Raw genomic sequence first — 20979 nt, forward strand, 5'->3', positions numbered from 1 at the left:
CGGCCACTGTGGCGACGCTCGGCGATAATCGGCGATAATTAAAATTTTTTTTTTTTTTTTTTGAACCCAACGGCTATTTTACATTCCACCCCTATAAATATTTCCTCCACTTCCTCCATTCATCACCCACAATCTTCATTCTCTCCATTTTCAATCTCTTCTCCCAATCTTCAATTTTCATCAAAATTATGAGCTTTTGGAAGAAAAGTTCCCGATCGGGTAAGGATAAGGGTAAGGGGAAAGAGTCGAGTTCACAAATTCCCAACACGGATGAAGCAAACGAGCAGTGGATGCAGTCGTTGTTGGCGATGGGTTCTCCTCCCGGCCAACTTCCATACGGGGGTCCGTCTCCTTTGCAGACTCCTCCGGCGCGGAGACTTTCTCCGTACTTCAACTCTGCCGGCAGAATGCCCTTTCCAGCCGACGATGTGTATCGGCCCCAGTTCGACACCCCCGGATCAACCCCAGGCGACCAAGAATCTCAGGCCGCGACACTGAGCGCGGAGGACTTCGAGGTGGAAGAAACGCCCACCGAGCCGCCTTCTAGGAGCGGGAGGGGGAAGGCGCCGGCGTCGTCGGCTGCGACTGATACGGGTTCCGATGAGAGGCCGAAGCGGGTAAGGACTACTTACACTCTGCAAGAGTCCGAGCTGATAGCCGACTGCTGGGCGGACACGTCACAGGACGCGGAGCGCAGCAACTACCAGACTGAGATCATATTCTGGGAGCGGATTGCCGCGAAGTACAGGAGCCACAAGACTGCCTCAATGAAGGACCATGGCAGCGAGGCGATCCGTCGGCATTGGGAGCGCCTCATGAGGGACTGCGGGCACTTCAACGGTATTTATTCTAACTTGATGACTCACATGACGAGTGGCCAGAACGAGCACATGGTCCGAGATGAGGCCATCCGGATGTATAGTAGCCAGTACTTGTCGACGAAGGGCTTCAAGTATTGGAACATCTACGATAAGCTGAAGGATCTCCCCAAATTCCGGACGGGAATGCACGACGCGCTGCACGGGAAATCGGTGCGCTCGCGACTTAGCGTTTCGGAGAGCGAGGGGAGCGCGGCCCACATCGACTTGAGTGGGGATGGTCCGCACGAGCGCCCGGAGGGAGTGAAGAAGGCGAAGGGGAGGCGGAAGGGGAAGGGCGCAACGTCGGAAGTCGCGTCGGAATCCGTCATCGACTTAGAAAAAGCCACTTATTCGAGCAATGTCGCCAATCTGACCCAGATGTACACGCTGTACTTCACCGGCGGCGGGACCCCTGAAGAAAAGGCGGCCCTCTGGAAATGCATCCAACACCTGCAGAGTACGCTGGGGCTCGATCCCGACGCCCCTCCGGCCCCTCCGTCTTAGATTTTTTTTTTTTAAATCTTTGTTTATTTGCGTTTTTTATTTGTAGTTTTTTTTTTCTCGTTGTATTATATTTTCCAATGATTAATACAACGATGAATTGTTCATTATTAGTCTATTTATTAAATACATTTGTAGGGAAAATTAAATAATATAAAAAATAATGATGTAAAAATGAAATGTTGAGTTAGGGAGAAATAAGGGAGAAATAAGGGAGAAACCAATGTAGCACTTGGCTAAAAACTGGGGATAAATTTTGGTGCTGATGTGGCGCTGATGTGGCAGGAGTTAGGGAGAAATAAGGGAGTTTTTAGGGAACTCCATTGGGAGTGCTCATGTAATACTATGTGGATATCATGAATAAAAATAATTTATTTTATCAGTATATCGTTTCAGAAATAAAATAATACCAATGTAATCTATTGGGGAGTATCTGTTATTGAGCTATAATTAAAAATTAAGTTAATTAAATCCCAAATGAAATTTAGCATATTAATTTAATTCAATAATATTTATACTAGATACAGATTTAACGGTTAATTTGCGCAAAATTCATCATTCTCTTCTGCAGCAGAAGCTCTTGAATTGATTCAGAGGGAGAAAAGTATGGCTCTAAATCCTCAACTTTTCTACAATGGAATGCCGGTTCCATTCATCAACGAGATGTTCGTCCTGGGTAGAGACGGCGTCGAATTTGAGATCGACAAGATCCCCGGGTTCGTTTCTAATCCAATTTCCCTATATTATTTGGATTCCAACCGATTCTGGAGTCGTTTGAATTGCCGTTGTGCTTTTAATTGAATGGTGGCTGAATAAATCCAAAGTGCTTGTCATGATCGTCGTCGGATTGATTGATCAGATAACTTGTTGTATGGAATTGACACTCATTGTTTAGGAGCTGAATTGATTGTTAGGTTCGAGCTGATATTATGATTATTATGTTCAATTCGTGTTAATGTGAATTCGGTTGTCAATTTATGGATCTGGATATCCTGACCTCATGCTGATTGATAAGCCTGAAAATGATGCATTCATTCTCTGCATCTGCATCACTTTGTTGGTCTAGTTGTAGAAGAAGAAGGTTTACGTAGTCCATACATTTAGCCTTTGATTCTCCATTATTCGTCGGATGATTGGATCAGTTGTTACATAGGTATTGTTATGATACGGTTTAGAGAATCAAGGACTGTCAACTTTATTCAATACTCCGATCAACACCACAACTAACACACGTTCGATACAACCACTCAGAAGTTCACTAGACCTCCCTAAAGCGCCACACATTTAACTACACAGAAATATTAGCAAAGATGATTACAGTTATGGAGCTAATTCCCTTTATCTATCCTTCTCCTGATATGCTTCCACAATGTTTTCATTGATCGCACTTCTCCTAACGCTCACTTTTCATGTATCACCTTGAGCTAAGTCTTAGCTCGGAATGGTATTAAGTTATGGATCAACTATTTTTAAGAACCTACTTAGTTTCTATTGGGCGAACTTGACTTCTGAAAACGTGCAGTTTAGAATCAAAAGAACGCTCAGTTTTCATGTTTTACACTCTGCAGCACTCAAGGTGGAACGGTGAAAGCAAAGGGAACTATCTACTTGTCAAATATCCGCATAGTGTTTGTTGCAAAGAAACCTGTTGGCCATCTTTTTGCATTTGATATGCCTCTGGTATGCATAAGCTCTACTTGTATGCCTGCTCTGACAAAAGTGCTCAAATAACTATTAACTTTTCGTCACGTGACCCATGGTTTGATCTGTTTTTACATGCCAATATGGGTTGCTGTTTCGTCCTAAACTGAGAGTTTTGATGTTGCTCCGTGTATTTATTTATCTTAGTGTATATGTTTTGTCCCTTGGGTAAGGGATAGGGCAGAATTTAACAATGAGGTATAATAAGAGAAGAACAGAAAAGATTTGATTCCTGAACACTAAATATATGATGCCAAAATTTGGACACTCTGAGGTATCTTACGAACTTGCAAATGAAATACATAGAGGGATAGAAGGGCTTGACTGTCTATTGTGAAACTATCTCTGAATGAATTATGATTACATGCTTCTTCCTGCAAATTTGTATTTTCTGGAGGGTGGGAGAATTTAAGGATGGATTTTGTGGCATTATAACCACTTTTCGTATGCACAACACAATTTTTTGCACTTTGTCAATATATTTCTCCTCTATAGGCTTTCTTGTGTATTTACATGGTTGTACTTATTTCAACTTGGGATTTACAACGCAGCTTCATGTTCATGGTGAGAAATTCCACCAGCCAATTTTCCACTGCAACAACATTGCTGGTCAAGTGGAACCTGTAAGCTTTTAGAACTAGTGTTTCTGATCTGTTGTTTCACTCGAGCGCATCTGAAGTTTCTGCTGCCATTTCCAGGTTGTGCCCGATACTGAGCATAGGGCTCTTTACTCGACTCATTCTTTCAAGATTCTGTTCAAGGATGGCGGCTGTGGAACATTCGTCCCACTCTTCTTCAACTTGATTGGTTCTGTCAGACAATATAACCAGCACCTTGCAGCACAGCCTCGAGTGGATCCTCTCCTAGCAGCCCAAACTCCTGTGGACGAGATGATGAGACAAGCGTACGTGTACTTCCTGCTACACTCTATCACTCCCTTTGCAATTTTTACATCATGTTCTGCTAACGTGAGAAGGAACTCTTGCGTATTCTGCAGATACGTTGATCCTAGCGACCCCACTAGAATTTTCCTGCAGCAGCCAAATGCAGAGTCTCAGTTGAGACGCCGCACTTACCAGACAGATAGTAGTGAAAAGCCAATGTAAATCATTGCAGTTGTTTCCCTCAACTATACTTGTTGAGGTCATGTATGGAAGTTTATTTTGAAGTTTTTGTGTTGAACAGCATTTATGTATGAATTGTTTTCATCTTTTTCATGTGTTGTTATTACATTTCTGTGACTGCCTATACACTGTAAAATCAACATGAAGATCATGACTATATCAAGTAATTTACATGGTTCTTACACAGAGAATTCATGAAGTGACACGGTGCAAGCCTCGTCTCAGCCACAGCTGGTACGCAGTCATATGGAATGTGTCGTAACTCCGAGGCACAGCAGACCACCTGAAGTGCTTCCTAACCACACACAAGTTGCGATAGAGGTCGAGGTACGTCTCCTCTGGCACCAATGTTATGATGTTTTTCAACTGAGGAATGTCGCGTTGGTTGAGAACGATCGAGAACTTGGTCCAATCCAGAATATTAGCAAATGGGAGATCATAATAGTTAGATATGAGAACAGGTACACAGCCGTAGTGGATAGCATCCACAACTCTGGCTGTGTTCACCTCGTACCCTTTGATGTGGAGGCAATATCTGCTTCTCCTGAAACCTTCCTCATACGGCATCGATGCATGCCCAGCGAATATACGGAACGCTGAGTCGTTCCCCCATAGGCGCAACACCTCTTGCCGAGCAGCAGAGTTCTGAGCTCTCCCCGCGAAGAAGACGAGCTCGGTCCTGCATCAAATGTGATGAACACAATCGAGTAAGGAGGAACATACTATACACATTTGCCTTTCAAATGGTACGTTCGGTATCATGGAATTGAGGGTGTCGATTTGGAATACAGTTATAAAATTAGTTATAACTTCCACACACACTATACACAAAAAGGCACACCACTTCACACACAATATCAAAATTTCCAAATTCAGTTTCATATTTCCAATTCCATCATACTAAACACGTCCTACTGACCTCCGATGAGGAGGGTCGGGAGCTTCGATATCGGCCCGAGGCCAGACTTGAGGCAATGCTACATCTTTGTGGGGTGTGTACAGCCTCTGAAAGTAGCTAGATGAACAAGTAATCTGAATGGCATTGTTGTGGAGTTCCCGGTGCTTGGAGGCGGCGTCGCGGCCGACCGAGTGGCAGCAGACGAAGAAGTGGTCCGCGCCCCCGGAGGCGTTCCAGTGGCCAGAATCCGAGCTGATTCTGGACACGTAGCCCGCCACGAAGTCGGAGATGGCCGACTCCGAGCGGACGAGGGGGTGATACCGCATCACATTGACGGAGAACGGCATGAAGAAGAAGTCCGCCTCGTCAGGGCGGTCCGTGACGAGGGAGCTCCGCAGCAGGGCGAGCTTGAAGGCGTGCTCGCTGTAGTAGTTGCCGGTTTTGGGGTTGAAGGGGTCGGGGTTGGGGAGGAACACGGCGGCGGTGGGGGATGAATTGGATTTGTAATTGCTTGGAAAGGCATCGGGGTAGACGTAGATCTTGAGTTTGTTTAGCATCTGTTGGTAATCAGCGTTGAAGATTTCCCAATTGTGGTAAGGAGTGGAGAGTGTTGGCGGCGGCGGAAGGAGTGGGGGGATTTGGGGGCGGAGGGAGGAAAATGAAATGGTGGAGGAGGTGAGGAAGAGGAGAGTGAGGGGTGAGATTATCAGGAAATATGTGTTCCACCATTTTCGATGTGGAGATCTTAACATGTTGCGGAGAGACGGCAGAGTCATGGAACTGAGGGAAAGTCGGTGATGATGAGTGAGGCTTTTCTTTAGAAGTGGTAAATAGTAGTACTGGTACTTCAATAGTGATTAGCATAAAATTGAAGGTGAAAGGGGCAAATTAAGGTGAGTTGTGCTGATCTGGGGGCATTTAATTGCTTAAGGATTAGGTGGGGGAGCGATGGGCATGAAGCGTTTAGACGGCGGCGGAAGGGAGGTGGTGGTTCTGGAACTTTTCCGGTGGAGGAAGTGTAAATGTTTGAAGGCAACTGAGACGACAGATAGTGAGGGAGAGAGAGACAGAAAACCTCGCTCGACTCTGTTTTGAGTTTTGACCCTATTTTAAATAAATATTCTTACCGTGGTTCTACAATGTATGACTTGGGTATAATAATTTTGTTTTGTTGTAATGAAACTAGTTTTGCATCATATAAAAATTCTTTTTTCTCTTCTTTCACTCTACTTACTTCTATATATAAGTGAAACTGAAACGAACGTATTGATTATATGTTGTTATTATAAATAGAGTAATTAAGAAAGATACATCAAAGAAGTGGTTAAACCATTATTAGTGGAAAATATGACTGATTTCTCATTATAGAGATAAATTTACTATTATTAGATATTGACTGGAGTATTTTTTATGGATGATTAAAAATAATAAAAAAAGACTATCTTTTTTTTTTTGGATGGAGATAATAGTATAATATTATAAAAAAAATAATAATTTCATTAAGGTGTTAGATAGCCTAGATTATTTGATAAATTTTAGACTAAAATCCAGTTTTGGTCCCTGACATTTTTTCTAAAATTCTTTTTATCTCATATATTAAATTTGTGACTTTTTGGTCCCTAATATATTATTTTGGTACCTTTTAGTCCCAAACATATTGTTTTGGTTTAAAATAACCATTTTCTGTTAAAATTAAGAATGTTTGATCAATTTAATAACTTAATTATAATCTAGGACTAAAGTCCAATTTTGGTCCCGTACATTTTTCATAAAATTCTGTTCAGATCTCATTTGTGGTCAGACCTTGTTTGAGACCAAAATATACCAAAACAATATTTAGGGGACCAAAAGGTCACAAACTTAATCCATAAAATCAAAAAGAATTTTAGGACAAATGTAAATGACTAAAATTGGATTTTAATCTAAATTTTGCTAATGTAAACTGCACTGTTATGGTAGCATTTTATGTGACGACGTCTCATTTCTTCATAAGTTACTAATTAAAAAATGGCATATTAGCACTTGAAAGTTAAAAAAAAGTTAATTTGAAAATGAGCAAATACAAAATTTGTTAGTATTTCAACAAGTAGGTAGTTAGAATAAAAAAGGGGCAAGTAAGTAGTAACCAACAAACATCAAACTGAAAGCAGAGTATTATTAGCATTTACCAGTTTCAAGGGCAACGCGGATTGTCTTCTTCCACGAGCTATGGCCAACTGCCTATGGACCTATCCTCATCCAACGACTGCTCCGCCCTCCGCCGACTCCCGGCCTTCTTTGCGCCTCTGCAGCTTATCGTTTGCGCGCACTCTTCGCCCCTCCCCCCGTCGTATCGGAATATATTGCAGTTCCGACGGCCAGAATCAACCGGAAACAACTGGAGTTCAGCTCTACAGAGACATCGAGAGGTTAGATACTTCTAATTTTGAGCTCAACTATGCCATATGCTTGTTTCCGCGCCCGATCAGATACTGTATTCGCACCGTTTTTTGTTTCTTACTGTGATGATTGGATGAAGACACTTTTACATATTTATTAGAAACGGGTCCCTCACACCTTTACAAGGGTTTATAAAGGGGGAGAGTTATCCATACTTAGCTAGGATCATCACCAAGTCCACGTGGGACAAGATTTAAGAGTTTTTACATGACCCTCACGTGTGGGCCGGAATGACACATCGAAATACCATCACATGGGTAGGCAAGAGAAGAGATAAAGGGATAAAATCCATCATCCACTTGGGCCCATCCTGATACCATATTACAAAGGGGTCACTCACCCCTTAAAAGATCTTATAAGGGGGAGGGTTATCCATTCTTATATAGATGAGCTAGGATCATCACCAAGTCGATGTGAGACAAGATTTAAGAGTATTAACACATGTTGTTCGGAAATTGCGGGATCAATAAGTGGAGAATGTAAGAAGATGCAGTAGATAACACACGGTATTTTAAGGAAAACCTAGATAATCTGAATAATCAGTCTCTCAGTTAACACAATCTGGCAATTAGATTCTACAGACGGGAGATTGCCAAAGAATTTAACTGACTGCTGATATTTTTGTTATGTGGACGAGTTTCAGAGTAATTATGCGGTTAATCTATTCTTATTATTGATGCTTCGATTAAATTATCAGACTTGAGAGTTTCCTGTCGAAGATCTATTAGTACTTTTTTTTTTTGAATTTGAATTTGAATCGTATTCATTCCTTTCTCCTAGCAAATTATGACTGTTTGTGGGGAAGCATCATTGCTCAGTCAGTAACTTGATTCCTTCAGTTGTGTGTACAAACTTTTAAACTCAAATGGGAAGGAACTTTTTAGTTTGATATTATCTGGTAATAGGTGATCTAATTATTGTTTTATGTGTGCTTCATTAACAGAGTACTCACAGAAACTGTGAAGCAATCTCAAGCAGGTTGGGGTAGTTCAGGAGATTGGTGTGAAATTGAGGTATATTGGACTTTTACTGTCATGATATCTTGTACATTTGGTTTCAGTCCAGAAGATGACCAAGTAATCTTTTTTTGTAGTTTTCCTGGGTATATTTTTTAATTTGTTTTAGATGCTTTTTCGATGCATTTTTCTATTGTGCTCCTGTCCGTACAGAGACTGCAGTTACATACAAAATCTAGATGAATTTTGAAATGGTATTTTATTTCCGTAAAGTTGTTAGAGACTTTTTGATATATTGCTACGAAAAATATATGTATTTCCCAGGGTGCATGGGTATTGAGACCAAGAAACACCAAGATAACGTCAATCGTACATTTTATTGGTGGCATATTCGTGGGTGCTGCTCCTCAACTTACTTACCGCTTATTCTTGGAACGTCTTGCAGATAAGTAAGTTGTTTTACTGAAAAAATATATTTGATCGTTTCATTGGATCTGAAAATCCATGTCTTATATACATCATGACATGTATATGTGCGGTATCTGGCAGTAATAGATTATGTTGTGATTTACTTCTTCAGTTATGCCTATTGCTTCGAATTTGAGTTGTTTGTTTCTACTCTACTGTCATTCTGAAAATTGAGTTTTTTCAACCATAAAGCTGTACCTTTGTTTTGATTTTGGTGTTTCGAAGTTACAATAGCCCTATTAAATATGCTTGATACTTATGGAGGAGGGGTCTGTTTGGATGTATTGGTTGTGGGAATGCTGCGTTAGAACTTAGAAGTAGAGGGGAAAGGGTAGGGCAAGTGTAATTCGCTGTTTTTAGCATCATTGAGTACTTTGGGATATCAGCGTTCTTACTTTGCATCTCGTGAATCAGGGGTACATTAGTAATTGCCACACCTTATGCCAGTGGTTTTGATCACTTCCTTATTGCTGATGAAGCGCAGTTTAAATTTGAGAGGTGTATGCGGTCTCTCAAAGACACAGTAAGTTAGATCTCATAGATATGAAGTAGCTGCAACCACTTGGCGATATGATTGTTTAGGTAGCTTTGTTGCACAGGTTGAAGATGTTCCTTCTTTTGGCATCGGCCATTCTCTGGGATCCGTCATTCATCTTCTAATAGGTTGATTCATTATTCGAGCTTTGTCTATAATACCGAAGTTGGGGATGCCCCTATCATCATCTAAAAGCTTGTTGTCTAATTTTCAGGATCAAGGTATGCCGTGCAGAGAAGTGGAAATATATTAATGGCGTTCAATAACAAGGTTCTGTTTACTAATTACATTGTTTCATGTGGCTAATGAAAATTAGTACTCTTGTTCCCTATCATTGTGTAGTTTTTAGTTAAATTACGGAGTTTTAGTTTTCGTTACAACACAGGGAGGCAACTCAACCTGTCCCTTTTTCAGAATCATGCAGAATTGATGAAATGGTTTCTTATTGCGTTCAGGAAGCGAGCTTAGCTGTTCCACTGTTTTCACCAGTCCTGGTGCCAATGGCCCAAAACTTTGGACCACTTTTGTCACAATTAGTGTCGTCACCAACTGTTCGCCTTGGGGTGAGATTCTAAATTCCATTTATCTGGCCTAACTTTCAGTTTATACAAGCAATCCATACTCCATTGGTATTATCTCCTTAATGTATCAGCACCAAAATATGTTGCTATTATACTTCAGCAATAACAACATAATGCTTGATCAATAATATCAATTTTTAAAGAATTTCATCAAGAATTAAGATCAAGAAATCGACAGCTCAACACCAATCACCCAACATAAAATAAGGGTTTGCCTGCAAGGGAGGGTGATGACATACTTTTTTGAACAGTGTGGTTTGGTGTTCTGAAAATTTTGCAGGCTGAGATGACAAGGAAACAGTTTGAGAACCTTAGCCCTGCCATTTTGAAGCAAGTTCTTCCTCTGGTAGAGCAACTTCCTCCACTGTACATGGACTTGGCCAACGGACGGGAAGAATTTTCCCCAAAGCCGGAAGAAACTCAGCGATTGGTAAATTCAGTTTCTACCTTATGCATACTGTCATATTTCTGTGAACACGAGCTTGATGCCTTCATATAGTGTAGTCAGAAGTATCGGCATGTGTCATATAACACCTAGTTTGTTCATATGATATTGACGAAGCATGCTTAGGCAAATGTATATGGACAGACAAGGTCAAGAGCGAATCCATAGTGGTGATTTTTAGTTGGTGAAATTTTCATTGAGGTTTCATTTCATGAGGATCGAGTATTTTAAGCGTAGTATTTGAAATCCATTACGTAATATCATTCTACTTGTACGAATGAGTTCACATTGTGCAGTATTACATGAGCTAAAATTCTGGAAAACTACTAATGTCACAGTGTTTTACATTATGGTGTATCACGTGACAGGTCAGATCTTACTATGGTATCTCAAGAAATCTATTGATAAAATTCAAAGACGACAGCATCGATGAAACTCCAAGACTTGCCCAGATCCTGAGTGCAGAATCGGCTATCAGTTCAATGTTGGATATGTCCATCCGCTCCTTACCTGGTGATCATGGCCTCCCATTACAACAGGTATTTCTTAAAGCTATAAGCACGAATCGGAACCAACAAGTTATATTTCCTTGAAATTGTTCGACATTCAGGTTTTGCCCGATGTTCCTCCTGGAATGGCAAATGCAGTGAACCGTGGAGGAGAGCTTTTGGCTAATTTAACAGCAGGAACACCGTGGGAGGCGGTCGCGAAAGAGGTGGGGAATACATTCACTCCAGAATCAAATATTTTTCGGTCACAAAACCCCAAGGAAGTCGATTTGCTTGTCGATGTCATTACCAGCTGGATGGCCTCCAACTCTGGGCCTAGGCTACTAAACTCATAATACTATGTCATGACAAAAGTATGTTAAAGGTATGTAAAGAAGCATGTTCAACCGTTGTAACTCAACTAGCATTGTAGTAATTATTTGCAAGTGAAGTGAAATAGAGCCATGGTTGGGTTTAAGATATCGAATAATTACTATAATCATGTAGCACAATAACTTTTACTATTATGTGGGTATAAATATCTCACTCGAGCAATTCATCAAAAACTATTCTATTGTTTTTGTACTACTTTTTTAGATAGATCATCATTGATTGCACTAATCTACTTTGATATGGCCACCATATTTCACAAGGAGAAAACGATTGTGTGGAACAACATATTTATTATATAAGGTCGCACCATCCTTCAACACAACATGACCACTTAAGATGTATTATTAATATTGGGAAGAGAATTTTTTTTGGTCATATATACTTGTGAGAAAAATATAATAGAGTAAGAAATATAAATCATTTCTTACACTTGGGGGTTTTGGGCGATGTTCCTACTGGCGAATGCAGTGAACTGCAGAGGAGAGCTTTTGGTGAATTTAACAGCAGCAACACCATGGGAGGCGGTCGCGAAAGAGTTGGGTAATAAATTCACTCCAAAATCGAATATTCTCCGGTCACAAAACCAAGTCGATGTCATTACCAGCTGGATGGCCTCCAACTCTGGCCCTAGGCTGCTAAGCTCATAATACTAGATGATGTTCTTGTATCGAACGCACATGCGGAATTCGTGTTTTGCTTGAAAATCAGACACGACGAAAGTACACAGAAGGTAAGTAACAGAAACATGTTCGACAGTTGTAACTCAACTGGCATTGCAAGGGAAGTGATGGTTGGGTTTAAGATACAGAACAATTCACTATAATTGTGTAGCACAATAACTTGTATATTGTGGTATCACAAATGGCTTTAACTGAAGTTTGTTTCAGTCTATGAGTCCAACTAAAACCCGCTTTGCTTTATTGATGGATCAGCCCGACCACTCAACCGACCTACTCCCTCTATCCCATTAGAAATGAAAAATACAAACTGCTATTCAAAGCACATGATGCCCATTCAAGTGAATAACCACATACGGATTTGCATCAACCATCACATTCGTTCACACACACACGCCCACAGAAAAGAAAATCACAAGCCAAAGCAAACAAGGCAAGAGAAAACCAAGATGTGAAGAGAAATTGCAAGCATTAAGCACGAGGATTGACGTAACTTAAGACACCGTAAATAGTCTGAACAATGGTGAGGGCAAAGAGGAAGATCGCGGCGATGACGGAGAGAATGGCCCACGGATTGGTGAAGTAGGTGTGCATAAGGTTAGCTCTATACTGGTGCCATGGCTTCTGGCAGTACTTGCTTACCTGTAAGGGCGGACGAAAAGATTAATTTTGATAGAAGCTAGTATATTAGCATAAAATTCTATTTCAAAATTTTGAGACAATAATTTCCAGTTCAACTTCAACATGGAGTTTTTATGCGGTATTGTTTTATAAGTTAAAGTGTAAGAAATAATTAAAAAAACAATAGAAAGAGTTGTGTCACAGTAAATGGGACAGAAAAAAATAAACCATGTATGTGGGATATATCATTTTTCGTTATACACCGTAGTTATGGTATATATCATAATTTACGGTATACACTGCAATATTTTAAAATTCGTATTGTTACCTTCACACCGTACCAAAAATCACGGTAGGTTGAAAATTCAGTATTTTTGTATTTTGTTGATATGATAAGGCCGGTATTTCGGTATTTTTCTCGACCCCTAAACTTAAGCCCCTCACAGTTAGTTACCTGCTTGTGAACCTGTCCGAGGTAGCTCCCGCGGTCAGGCGTGATGTCCTTCGACAGTGAGTTGAAGAGATTCGCGACGGCCTTGTCACTGCCGAGCGCGTTCTGTATGATGTCGCACGAGTGGAGCAGGCTGACATCCATCGCGCTGTCGATGATGTTGTCCATGAAGAAAATATACGAGGTGAGGTCGTTGCCCGCGCCGACGTGGAAGCGCTCGAACGCGATGAGGTTCAGGTAGAGCGACTCGAGAGCGTCGTCCACCACGATGTGGGGGAGGCTAAGCACCCCTCTGCGGAACGTGATGTCTTTGAGGCTTCGGGAGTTGCTCCGCTTGATGCGGATCCCGGCCTCTTTCAGCTCTGTGGCCGAGCGGATGATGTCCTCTCCACCCTGGTCGGAAGGGGCCACGGCCCCCGCCTTCTGTTGCGGCTCCTCGAGCAGGAGGCTCTTGCGGTATATGTCGAGTATGTGGAGGCAGTGGTTGAACTTATGTTGGTGTGTGACGGAAATGTCTTGTTGGAAGAATATTAGGATGTCTTTGATCAGATCCTTGCGCTCCTACATACAAATACACAAATTTTGCATGTTAAATATCGAAACAAATTGTACTCCCTCCGTCCCCGTTAAGTGCCCATGTTTGACTCTTCACGAATGTTAAGAAATGTATTGAAGTAGATTGAAAGGGTTAGTAATATATGAGTCACACTTATATACTCCGTCTGTCCAACAAGAATATGCACTTTCTAATTTTGGAAAGTCTCTTCTCTCAAATGAGGTGGTACACATTCTCCACTAATAATACTTTACTTACTTTTTTCTCTCTACATCTCTCTTTCTTTACCAATTTTACATTAAAACTCGTTTCGTCTCCAAAGTGCATATTCTTTGGGGACGGAGAGAGTATATATTAATTTTATAATAAAATGTGACTGAAATGAGTTAGTGTTATGTAGGCTCCACTTATCATTTGTGATAAAATGTGAAAGTGGACTCTTAAAGCGGACAGATGAAAATGGCAAAACTGTACACTTAATGACGGACGAATGAAGTAGTAACAATGAAGAGATTGGTGATTGAAGGAAATAAAAAAGCAACAATTAGTATTTTTTTACCCTATCCATTTCGTTCGCTATTAAATGTCTCATTTTTAATTTCGTCTGTCTATTTATTTTTACTATTTTTAGTAAGTGGACCACACACATTCTCTAGGTAATTTCACTAATTTTTTCTATCCACTTTCTTTATAAAGCCAAATAAATTTTTAAAATCTGGAAAAAAAATGAAATATTTATTGTTGTCCAAGAGAATAGTATACTCCATCCGAAAAGTATGAATATTTGGTTTAACACAAGTTTTAATGTATAATTGATAAAGTAAGAAAGAAAGAGAAAGGCAGTGTAAGTAGTGTAATTATAAATAAAATGGCGTGTAAGGATAATGTGTTGTTTAAATATTTCAAAATTAAAATATTCATATTTTGAAAGACGGAAGGAATAACGTAATAATTCATTCAAGGATAAAATAAGTATTCAATTCAATAGATCATTTCAATATTTATTTGTTTCGGCTCGAAAAAATCCTTAAATTTGATATGCAATTTGGTCAAGTTGATGGTTTTCATTGGGAAATGATTGTTGGTATTGTGTTGCGTTTTACCTTGATAAAAATGTCATTCTGCACGGCCACGAGCTTCTCGAGCACAAGCAGCGGCAGCTGATTCTCGAGCATCAGCATGTCCCGCATTAGATGCGGCACAATGTAGAGCGCGCCGTGCTTGCTGAAGATCGGATCATTATCCGCGTATTCTCCAGCCACGGCCGCCCTGGGCTGGACCTGGGCCTGGTATGCCACTGGCATCTGGGACGTGAGAGCGTCCGAGCCCCCAGTCAGCGTGGCGGCCACGGTGACACGGACTATCTCCAACACAAAGCACCCGTCCACGACCATGAGCTCGAGGAACTTGTCCGTGTCCTCGCGCCAATCCGCCCCGAGCCGGTCGTAGGCGTCCTTGAGGTCCTGCGCCACGGGGGCCAGGGCGTCCACGTAGGCCTGGAGGGGCCTACTGGAGCGCTTGAGGAAATGGAGGAGCGCACGCCGCTTGTGCTCCTCCATCTCACTCAGGTGCCTGCTCCCGTGGTGGTAGGGCCCCAAGGAGACGATCTGCGGCTTGTAGGCCCGGGAGTTGGCGTCGGTCACGGAGGCCGGGATCCGGTAGATCGACCGCTTGCCCCAGCGGGCCGACTCGACCGAGGGGTTGGGGAGATCTTCGAGGGCCTTGTTGGTCTTGGCTACCCATTGCATTTTGGGCTGGGGTTGTTCGTCGTCGGCCATTATGTGTGCCAGCAGTGTGTTGTTGTGTGTTGCGATATTTAGGTCTCTCATGTTTTTTTTTTTGGGAGTTAGTGTGTGTGCGCTTTGCCTAGAGTTGAAGCAAATAGTCACACTAATTAAACTGGCAGGGCTTCATTACATTAATTCCTTTCGTGAATACTAAGATTGAGATGCTCTGTTCTAACCTTGTCTTGTTTCTCAATTTAGGAAGATTCTTGTTTACTTTTGAGCTGTTGGAAAATAGTGATGGTAACACTTCTATGACTTCATTGTAGTTACTATTATTATCAATTACTATAGATGTTGAGAATCTAGGGGAAAATATCAATGTTGATACAAATGGAGTACTTTTTCCAAGATAATGGTTGCTCAATATTCAGACATAAAGGGAATCAGATCGAACAAATAGACAGGAAGAAGTAGAACCATGTACAAGATGTGTAATATATACTCCATACGTCCACCAATAGAAGTGTCATAATTGTCCGGCTTAGATTTTAAGAAATGTTTGACTTTGTGATGAAAAGTAAATAGAAAAAGTTAGTGAAATGTAGGTCATACTTTTAAATATTAGTTTTATAATAAAATGTGATTAAGATAAATTAGTGGAATATGAGATTCATTTATAAAAAATAGTCAAAAAATGGATTATGTATTGCCGGATGGATGTAAAAGGAAAAATAGAACATTTAATAGCGGTTAAAACAAAATTTTAAGCATCACAATTTTCAAATTTTCACATTTTTCTAAATCTCAACACAAAATAGTAACATCATTTAGTATTGCTCAAATATATTATTTTATTAAACTAGAAAATAGTTATTTCAACATTACAAGAATAAATAAATTAAAGAAATACTCTCACCGTTCTATAGTAACAGAGTCATTTTGTCATTTTGGTACGTTCCATAGTAACAGAGTCACTTCCTTTTTTAGTAAAAGTCAACACATTTTTCCACACCTACTTTACTCTCTTACTTTTTTCTCTCTTCATCTTTTCACCTTTTTCATTTTCCACCTTATTCTCTTTTTACTTAACTCAACTAACACAATCTTTCTTAATCTCCATGCTGAAAAATTTCGCCTCCATTACTATGGAACGGAGGGAATAATACTTACATTTAAAAAAAATGTATGACTTCAAATGGGACATGTCACTTAATATGAAGGAGAAACTATAACAACGGGAGATAAAGGTCCCAATATGAATTATGAAGCGAGCGTAGTTGTTCCACTGTTTTCACCGGTCCTAGTGCCAATGGCCCAAAACTTTGGACCACTTTGGAATCAGAACCAGCAAGTTATATTTCCTTGAAATTGTTCAACATTCAGGTTTTGCCGTTTGTGACCTTATGGGACCCTCTATGTGTCGGGATCCATCGTGAACCATTTGGGACCCTCTATGCGTCGGGGTCCGTCGTGGACCTTTTAGCACCCGCTATGCGTCGGGTCCATCGTGGACCTTTTGACACATGACACACGGCACACGGGGCACGGGTCATGGGTCACGGAACACCGTGCACTGAGCACGAGTCCCAGGTTATGGTGAAATGAGCACGGGTCACATGACATGGTGCATGGAGCGCAACTCGCAGCGAGGTAGCGTGCGCGCGTGGGCTCTCCGCCCATCTTAGTCCACGATAATTATTACACGTAATAATTCATCTTATTAATTTAATTAATCCCTTGGTTTTTATCTCATACCTTTTTTTGTTTTAGATTTAAATTTAATTTTAAATATTTATAATTTCATCTAATTCCATAATTTATTCTATAAACTTATTTGATCTGTCCATGACATAAGCATTGGTTTAAAAAATGGTGGTTCAATTGAAGTTCGTTTCAATCGATGAGCCCAACCCAAACCCACTTCGCTTTACTGATGGATCAAACCGACCACTCGGCCCGACCAACTCGACAAGTCTAGTAGTGTTGCTTAGCAGACGAGGTGCAGGGATAAAAAAATACTCACATCATGTCCAATTCAAGTAATAACCACACAAGGATTTGCTCCAACCCTCACATTCGTTCACACACACACAAAAGAAAAGAAAATCCCAAGCCAAACAAACAAGGCAAGAAAACCAAGACGTGAAGAGAAATGGCAAGCATTAAGCAGGTGGATTGATGTAACCTAAGACACTGTAAACAGTCTGGACAATGGTGAGGGCGAAGAGAAAGATGGCGGCAACGACCGAGAGAATGGCCCACGGATTCGTGAAGTAGGTGTGCATGAGGTTAGCCCTCCATTGGTGCCACGGCTTCTGGCAGTACTCACTTACCTGCAAGGGCGGACGCAGAAATTTAATTTGATACTAGAATTATATATACTATTATAAATTTTGAGACTCTTAAATTTTATTATTCCAGTCACACTTAAGTGGAGCATGTCCTGTTCGGTATGAAATTTTATGCTTTTTATTAGACAGGAAACATAATAAAGTAGAGAGAGTGTTTTTTATTAGGAAATGTGTCATTATAAATGAAACTTTTAACTTGGTAAGGACTAAAGCCCCTCGCAGTTACCTGCTTGTGCACTTGCTCAAGGCTGCTCTCGGGGTCGAGCGTGATGTCCTTCGACAGCGAGTTGAACAGCTTGGCGACGGCCTTGTCGCTGCCGAGCGCGTTCTGTATGATCCCGCACGAGTGGAGCAGGCTGACGTCCATCGCGCTGTCGATGATGTTGTCCATGAAGAAAATGTACGAGGTGAGGTCGTTGCCCGCGCCCACGTGGAAGCGCTCGAACGCGATGAGGTTGAGGTAGAGCGACTCGAGCGCGTCGTCCACCACGATCAGGGGGAGCCTCAGCACCCCGCCGCGGAACGTGATGTCCTTGAGGCTCCGGGACTTGCTCCGCTTGATGCGGATCCCGGCCTCGTTGAGCTCCGTGGCCGAGCGGATGATGTCGTCCCCGCCCTGGTGGGCGGGGGCCGCGGCCCCCGCCTTCTGCTTCTTGGCGCGAGGCTCCTCGAGAAGGAGGCTCTTGCGGTATATGTCTAGGATGTGGAGGCAGTGGTTGAACTCGTGGAGGTGTTTGGCGTGATTGATGTTTTGTTGGAAGAATTTTAGGATGCGTTTGGTCAGATCTCTGCAGTCCTGCACTCATCATATGTATATGTGATACAAGCAAAACTTCATATTAATAACAAATTACAAACCAACAATATGGAGGTTATTACCATTTTAGTTCATTTAGATAATTTGGTTTTTTAATAAACAAAGATCATGCATGTCATTTCTTTATATTTTTTGTTAATTTTAAATATTTATAGGTGGTGTTCGGTTTGCAAGATAAAATAATAACAAGATATAATCTAGGATTGAGTTGTGAGATTATTTTAGTCATGGGTGGGTTAACTATGACTAATTATCCCATGATTATCCATCTAGGATTGAATCTCATGAACCAAACACACTACAAATTTAATACCTCGATACAATCTTGCAAACCGAACACCCCTTATATAGTTCTATTTGGATATAATGACCCCATGTTTTTCTAATTTGAATTATTTAAATAGTATAACAAAACAGTGTAAAAAATGACCTCCATATATGTTGTAATAATGAACCTTCGTGTTTTGGTTCTCAATTCTGCATTAACAATTAGTATACTATGATCACAGAAAAACTTATATATATAACGAGTTAGCAATAAAATAAGTATTCAATTCAATATATATAGTACAGTGTAATACTTTATCATTTCTATCTTTACTTATTTTGGTTAAATAGTTGAAAAAATCATTAAATTTGGCGTGCAATTTGGTCATATTGGATATAATTTTACGAAAAAAATTGGTCGTAAATCTAAATTTAGAATTTTTGGTGGTTTAGTGTTGTGTTTTACCTTGAGCGACTTGTCATTCTGCACGGCCACGAGCTTCTCGAGAACCAGCATCGGTAGCTGGTTCTCGAGCATCAGCATATCCCGCTTTAGATACGGCACAATGTATAGCTTTCCGTGTTTGCTGAAGATCGGATCGTTTTCCGCGTAGTCTCTCACCACGGCCGCCCGCTCGGCCGGCGCCTGCTGGCTGGGGACCGGGGCCTGCGCCCTGGTCCACGGCCAGCACGCGTGGCCGATGCAGGACGTGGGCGGGGGCGGGAGCTGGTGGACGCCCGAGCCCCCGGCGTCCGTGGCGCACGCAACACGGAGTATCTCCAACATGAAGCACCCGTCCACGATCATCAGCTCGAGGAACTTGGCCGTGTCGTTGTGCCACTTGTCCCCGAGCTGGTCGTAGGCGTCCTTGAGGTCCTGGGCCACGGGGGCCAGGGCGTCCACGTAGGCCTGGAGGGGCCTACTGGAGCGCTTGAGGAAATGGAGGAGCGCGCGGCGCTTGTGCTCCTCCATTGCCCTCAGGTGGACGCTCCCGTGGTGGTAGGGGCCGAAGGAGACGATCTGGGGCTTGTAGGCCCGGGTGTTGACGTCGGTCACCGAGGCCGGGATGCGGTAGATGGAGCGCTTGCTCCAGTGGGCCGACTCGGCCGAGGTGTTGGGGAGATTTTCGAGATCGTTGTCGATGTCGACGACCCATTGCATTTTGGGCTGGGGTTGTTCGTCGTCGGCCATGATGTGTGCGAGGAGTGAGTTGTGGTGTGTAGCGATATTTATGTCTCTCATGTTTTTTGTTTTTTGGAGTTAGTGTGCTTTGCCTAGAGTTGAAGCAAATAGTCACACTAATTAAATTGGTAGGGCTTCATTACATTACATTCCTTTCGTGAATACTAGGATTGAGATGCTCTGTTGTAAGTGACCTTGTCCTGTTTCTCAATTTAGGGAGATTCTTGTTTGCTTTTGAGCTGTGGGAAAAGAGAGTCATTTTCACACTTCTATGACTAGATCATAGTTATTACTCTTATAGTTAAGTTTTACTATAAATGTTGAGATTCTATATATGGAAAAATTAATGTTAATATAGGAGTACTTTTTATAAGATAATGTTGCTCAATTTAAACATAAGTGAATCAGACGGAGAAGCCGCTCTGCACAAGATGTCTACCAGTAGTAGTAATATTCAATTGAAAAGCATCACAAATTTTCAATATTTCACTCTTAATATGCTGGAGTAATATTAACTGTGGGAGATAAAGGTCCCAACATAGAAATAATTTTATTGATTATATTAAGTTATTTGATAAATTATATGCATATATTTTCTTTCCTTTGTAAAAAAGAATAATACTACTTTGTTTTACATATAAAGGGCAAAAGACAATATTTATTTTACTAGCATACGATCAGATATATTGTAGATTGGTTGCAAGCATAGGTGTATGTATCAACTAAAGAACAATGGACATGATTACTATATACTATTACTATAGTAGTATATCTTATAATCTTCTTGGCCAGTTTTAATTTAAAAACTCATTATATACAATCCATTATTCAATATTCATACTCCATGATCTATTTATCCATATTTCATAGCTCATTAATCAATATTCGTACACCATATATAGTCTATTTAGTTCACACTTTCAGAACCAGGAGCTTATAT

The 20979-nt window shown here is 41.2% G+C and overlaps 4 protein-coding genes across 6 annotated transcripts; 2 read left to right on the plus strand and 2 right to left on the minus strand.

The window, feature by feature from the left end:
- The first annotated feature begins 1917 nt into the window (after positions 1-1917).
- On the plus strand, positions 1918-6308 carry LOC125210650 (UPF0664 stress-induced protein C29B12.11c-like). 3 transcript variants are annotated; one of them, XM_048110202.2, is made up of 6 exons: positions 1918-2077; positions 2930-3041; positions 3614-3685; positions 3761-3966; positions 4060-4164; positions 4374-6308. In XM_048110202.2, the coding sequence occupies exons 1-6, from the start codon at positions 1968-1970 to the stop codon at positions 4387-4389; spliced, it is 621 nt and encodes a 206-aa protein (XP_047966159.1). In that variant the 5' UTR covers positions 1918-1967; the 3' UTR covers positions 4390-6308. The 3 variants fall into 3 exon arrangements, with proteins under 3 accessions (XP_047966159.1, XP_088923495.1, XP_088923494.1); XM_089067369.1 differs by lacking the exon at positions 4374-6308 and having other exon boundaries at positions 4060-4279; XM_089067368.1 differs by lacking the exon at positions 4374-6308 and having other exon boundaries at positions 3761-4279.
- An 895-nt stretch (positions 6309-7203) lies between these two features.
- Positions 7204-11562, plus strand: LOC125211637 (Gut esterase (DUF1350)). The gene is made up of 10 exons (XM_048111516.2): positions 7204-7492; positions 8467-8536; positions 8804-8928; positions 9362-9470; positions 9547-9610; positions 9697-9752; positions 9938-10045; positions 10344-10493; positions 10877-11047; positions 11119-11562. Exons 1-10 carry the CDS (start codon positions 7293-7295, stop codon positions 11350-11352), a joined length of 1287 nt encoding a protein of 428 aa, XP_047967473.2. The 5' UTR covers positions 7204-7292; the 3' UTR covers positions 11353-11562.
- An 815-nt stretch (positions 11563-12377) lies between these two features.
- Positions 12378-15552, minus strand: LOC125212920 (UPF0481 protein At3g47200-like). The gene is made up of 3 exons (XM_048113218.2): positions 14798-15552; positions 13142-13699; positions 12378-12708 (listed from the first exon to the last, which is right to left on the minus strand). The coding sequence occupies exons 1-3, from the start codon at positions 15521-15523 to the stop codon at positions 12538-12540; spliced, it is 1455 nt and encodes a 484-aa protein (XP_047969175.1). The 5' UTR covers positions 15524-15552; the 3' UTR covers positions 12378-12537.
- A 1869-nt stretch (positions 15553-17421) lies between these two features.
- Positions 17422-20161, minus strand: LOC125212965 (UPF0481 protein At3g47200-like). Its single transcript, XM_048113281.2, has 3 exons — positions 19323-20161; positions 17999-18568; positions 17422-17754 (listed from the first exon to the last, which is right to left on the minus strand). Exons 1-3 carry the CDS (start codon positions 20097-20099, stop codon positions 17584-17586), a joined length of 1518 nt encoding a protein of 505 aa, XP_047969238.1. The 5' UTR covers positions 20100-20161; the 3' UTR covers positions 17422-17583.
- Between the last annotated feature and the right edge of the window lie 818 nt (positions 20162-20979).

The sequence above is a fragment of the Salvia hispanica genome, chromosome 3 (genome assembly GCF_029641045.1).
Source record: "Salvia hispanica isolate PSC_SH4W2 chromosome 3, Shi_PSC_v1, whole genome shotgun sequence".
Taxonomy (NCBI): domain Eukaryota; kingdom Viridiplantae; phylum Streptophyta; class Magnoliopsida; order Lamiales; family Lamiaceae; genus Salvia; species Salvia hispanica.